The sequence below is a fragment of the Limulus polyphemus genome, unplaced genomic scaffold (genome assembly GCF_000517525.1).
Source record: "Limulus polyphemus unplaced genomic scaffold, Limulus_polyphemus-2.1.2 Scaffold11135, whole genome shotgun sequence".
Lineage (NCBI taxonomy): Eukaryota > Metazoa > Arthropoda > Merostomata > Xiphosura > Limulidae > Limulus > Limulus polyphemus.
In genome coordinates this window covers 11,293-15,069 of record NW_013676745.1, presented here as the reverse complement: position 1 = coordinate 15,069, position 3,777 = coordinate 11,293, and the positions used below count along the sequence as shown (strand labels likewise).

At 30.1% G+C, this 3,777-nt stretch overlaps 1 protein-coding gene across 1 annotated transcript; it reads left to right on the top strand.

Annotated features, from left to right (window-relative positions):
- Positions 1 to 266: 266 nt before the first annotated feature.
- Positions 267 to 3,777, top strand: LOC106476654 (glycerophosphodiester phosphodiesterase 1-like; the record flags this gene model as incomplete). Its single annotated transcript, XM_013937296.2, has 4 exons — positions 267 to 458; positions 1,987 to 2,079; positions 2,247 to 2,464; positions 3,161 to 3,777. Coding segments are annotated over 4 exons (657 nt in total), but the record flags the coding sequence as incomplete, so codon positions are not given.

Sequence of the window (3,777 nt, the reverse complement as noted above, 5' to 3'; positions counted from 1 at the left end):
TTAGACACGTATAACCAACGTTGAAACTTCCTAACTATACTTGACAGTATCTTTAGACACGTATAACCAACCTCGAAACTTTGTGTGTATATATATATGTATACACCACAAAAATAAGTAGATGAAATATATGATATTATGAGTTGAGTAACAATAAAATAGTTCAGGAAAAAGAATTGAGGAGATACCTAAAATTGGACAATTTTTATGTACAGTTTCTTATCTTGTTCCTGAAAATCTTATCGTATCTACATCCTGTTTTTTAGAGGAAGATATACAAGTTAATTTTAAATGATTCAACATTAGATGCTGTTCTATCAACATTAAGTTTTTTTTTTCCTCTGGCAACTAGCTCACTCTACAAAGGTGAGAAAATCCCTACTCTGGAAGAAGGTGTTCATGAATGTTTAAAGCTCAAGCTAAGAATGATCTTGGACATCAAAGAATTTGACAACAAAGTAAGTTTTGGATGAAAGTAAAATAATTTTTGTGTAAATTGAAAAAGTAAAAAAATTTACCTCCATTCATATTTTAAATAAACAATTTAGGATTTAATTTATATCTGTCCTTTGTTTTACATAAAACTGCAAAGAATTATATGAACAAAGCAGAATTAGATAAATTGTTACTGATGGTTCTTAGTTATTTAGTAACCTCAGTGATATGTTTATGTTGAATAAGAAATAAACATTTTATAATCATAATTAATTCAAAGGCTGATATTTATTATTATTTTAAAATTAATGTTGAGCTAAATAACCTGGTTACATTGGTTTATTGAAACTTCAGAATGATTATAGTCTTGTTGAGCTTAATAACCTGGTTACATTGTTTTATTTGAAACTTCAGAACGATTATAGTCTTGTAGAGCTTAATAACCTGGTTACATTGTTTTATTTGAAACTTTAGAACAAAACAATGTAACCATGTAATATTAATCACTAAACAAAACTACAGTATAAAACAATGTAACCATGTAATATTAATCACTAAACAAAACTACAGATAAAACAATGTAACCATGTAATATTAATCTCAACAAAACTACAGATAAAACAATGTAACCAGGTTATTAAGCTCAACAAGACTATAATCGTTCTGAAGTTTCAGATAAAACAATGTAACCAGGTTATTAAGCTCAACAAGACTATAATCGTTCTAAAGTTTCAAATAAAACAATGTAACCAGGTTATTAAGCTCTACAAGACTATAATCCACAACGACTGTAGTTTTGTTTAGTATCATAATAATACTAACAATAACGAAAGCCTATCATGAACAGTAGTAGTGTTGGATAATGATCATTAGTTGATATCATAATAATACTAACAATAACGAAAGCTTATCATGAACAGTAGTAGTGTTGGATAATGATCATTAGTTGATATCACAATAATACTAACAGTCATGAAAGCTTATCATGAACAGTAGTAGTGTTGGACAATGATCATTAGTTGATATCATAATAATATTAACAATAACGAAAGCTTATCATGAACAGTAGTAGTGTTGGACAATGATCATTAGTTGATATCACAATAATACTAACAGTAATGAAAGCCTATCATGAACAGTAGTAGTGTTGGACAATGATCATTAGTTGATATCATGAACAGTAGTAGTTTTGGACAATGATGATTAGTTGATATCATAATAATACTAACAATAACGAAAGCCTATCATGAACAGTAGTAGTGTTGGATAATGATCATTAGTTGATATCATAATAATACTAACAATAATGGAAGCCTATCATGAACAGTAGTAGTGTTGGACAATGATCAGTAGTTGATATCATAATAATACTAACAATAACGAAAGCCTATCATGAACATTAGTAATGTTGGATAATGATCAGTTGATGATAATAAAAATGTTAACACTTTTGTTACTGAAAACTTGTTATGGGCCAATAAAGAAGGATCAGTCATATTATTATGTAATATATTGAAGGATACGAAGCAAGTCTTAATATTTTGTTTCCAGGCGCTGACAGCAGTGTTGGAGATATTTGAAAAATATCAAGAGCTGTACAAAGTGGCCATAGTATCATCCTTCCACCCGCTCTTTATATATCAGGTGAGAAAAGTCCTGTGTGTTGAACACTACATGTTTTTAGAAAATAGATAACTAACAACACTTAAGTATGATGACACATATAATGTATCCTATCACAAACTGCTGTTTTTCTTTCCCTGTTTGGTTCTTTGAATGATATCAATTTGGTATTGTTAAAATATGTACAGTTGAGGAAAGCCAATCCAAACATAATATGTGGACTGATGTGGCGGCCAAAGTTTGTGTCCTCCGATGACCTTGTGAATGGACGTCCACGGTTTAGAGGTCCTTGGAAGATGACTCTAGGAAAGATTGGTGACCGTTTGCTAGACTGGTCTTTTCACAGCTGGCTGTGGTATGTTACTGGTGTGTCTGTAGTTCTCATCCACAAAGATGCAATTTCTCAGTAAGTATGCTAACTGAGATGTAAGCAGTGTTTTTAACCTTTTTTTTTAAACAGTTTTGACACAACGTTCTTATTAAGAGGAAGAATATTGCAAACTATTGATATCTTAAAATAGAATTTTGTATCCATTCAAAAACTGGGATAATATTTTTAATCTAGATTAAAAGTACAGAAACTAAAGTGAATTCCATAGAATTGCTTTATGACCAGGGCCATTTAGGTAGGCCTAACCACAAGTTTTTTTTCCTTAGTGAATCCACCTAATTAAACAGAATTTTAGATGTTGCTGCTCATCATAATATTGGATGAAATGCTAAGTCCCTGGTGTTATTTTCTATAAATATACATGATTGCCAAGCATAATATTTTTGATAATATATACATATGCTTCTGTGTACTTAAGAAATTTAAATAAGTTTATAATGAGCCATGTGTATTCTCTGGACAGATTTTTTTTTTAAGGAATTTTTTGGTGCAGAACTCTGCAGTAGTCTATTTGCACTATGTCCACTGCAGTGAATCAAATCCTGAATTTCAGCATTGCAAGTGTGTAATGTCATAGAGTGAGCCATGTAATTAATGCTACTTTCATGTTAATTTACTGGCAATATTTATTTATCCTACGTAGACTTTTCAATTCTAATTGATTAATATAACTAAAGTCAGTCATCCTGAAGATTTCTTTTTGACTGGCAGGGAATATTTGAGAATGTGGAGTACTCGAGGAGTTCGGGTTATCCCTTGGACAATCAACCATCCAGTTGAAAAACAACACTTCTCCAGTATCCTGAATCTCCCAATCATGACGGATTCCTTACTGATCAAGTTTGAAACTATGGTGAAGCTTTGATCGACAGCCTCATCAAGAATGTAACAATTGTGTAGATATAAAATAATCTTCACACGATGAAGAGATGGGTTTTTATACTTTTTAAAGTGCTTTATTGTTGCTTCAGACATTCCAGTATGATATTATCACATTAATGGAATATTTTGATGAACTGTGTATGTTTTTATCTCTAAAATTCCAAATCTTTTATTTAATGTTCTGAAACATGTTTAACTTTTTTCAACCTCATTAGATATTAATCTTTAATATATTTTTACCAGTTGTGATATTTTAGTAATACTTACATAAAATCTTGATAAATAGTAAATGAAAGATTTAGACATGAAAAGAAAAAACGTAAATTATTGTAAATTTTAGGCCTACTATCCACATATTTCAAATTTAAAACATTCTCTGAAAGGTATTCCATAATTATCATATTATTCCAGTTAGTAAATGTCTTAAGTTTAAGTGTATCTAGTCA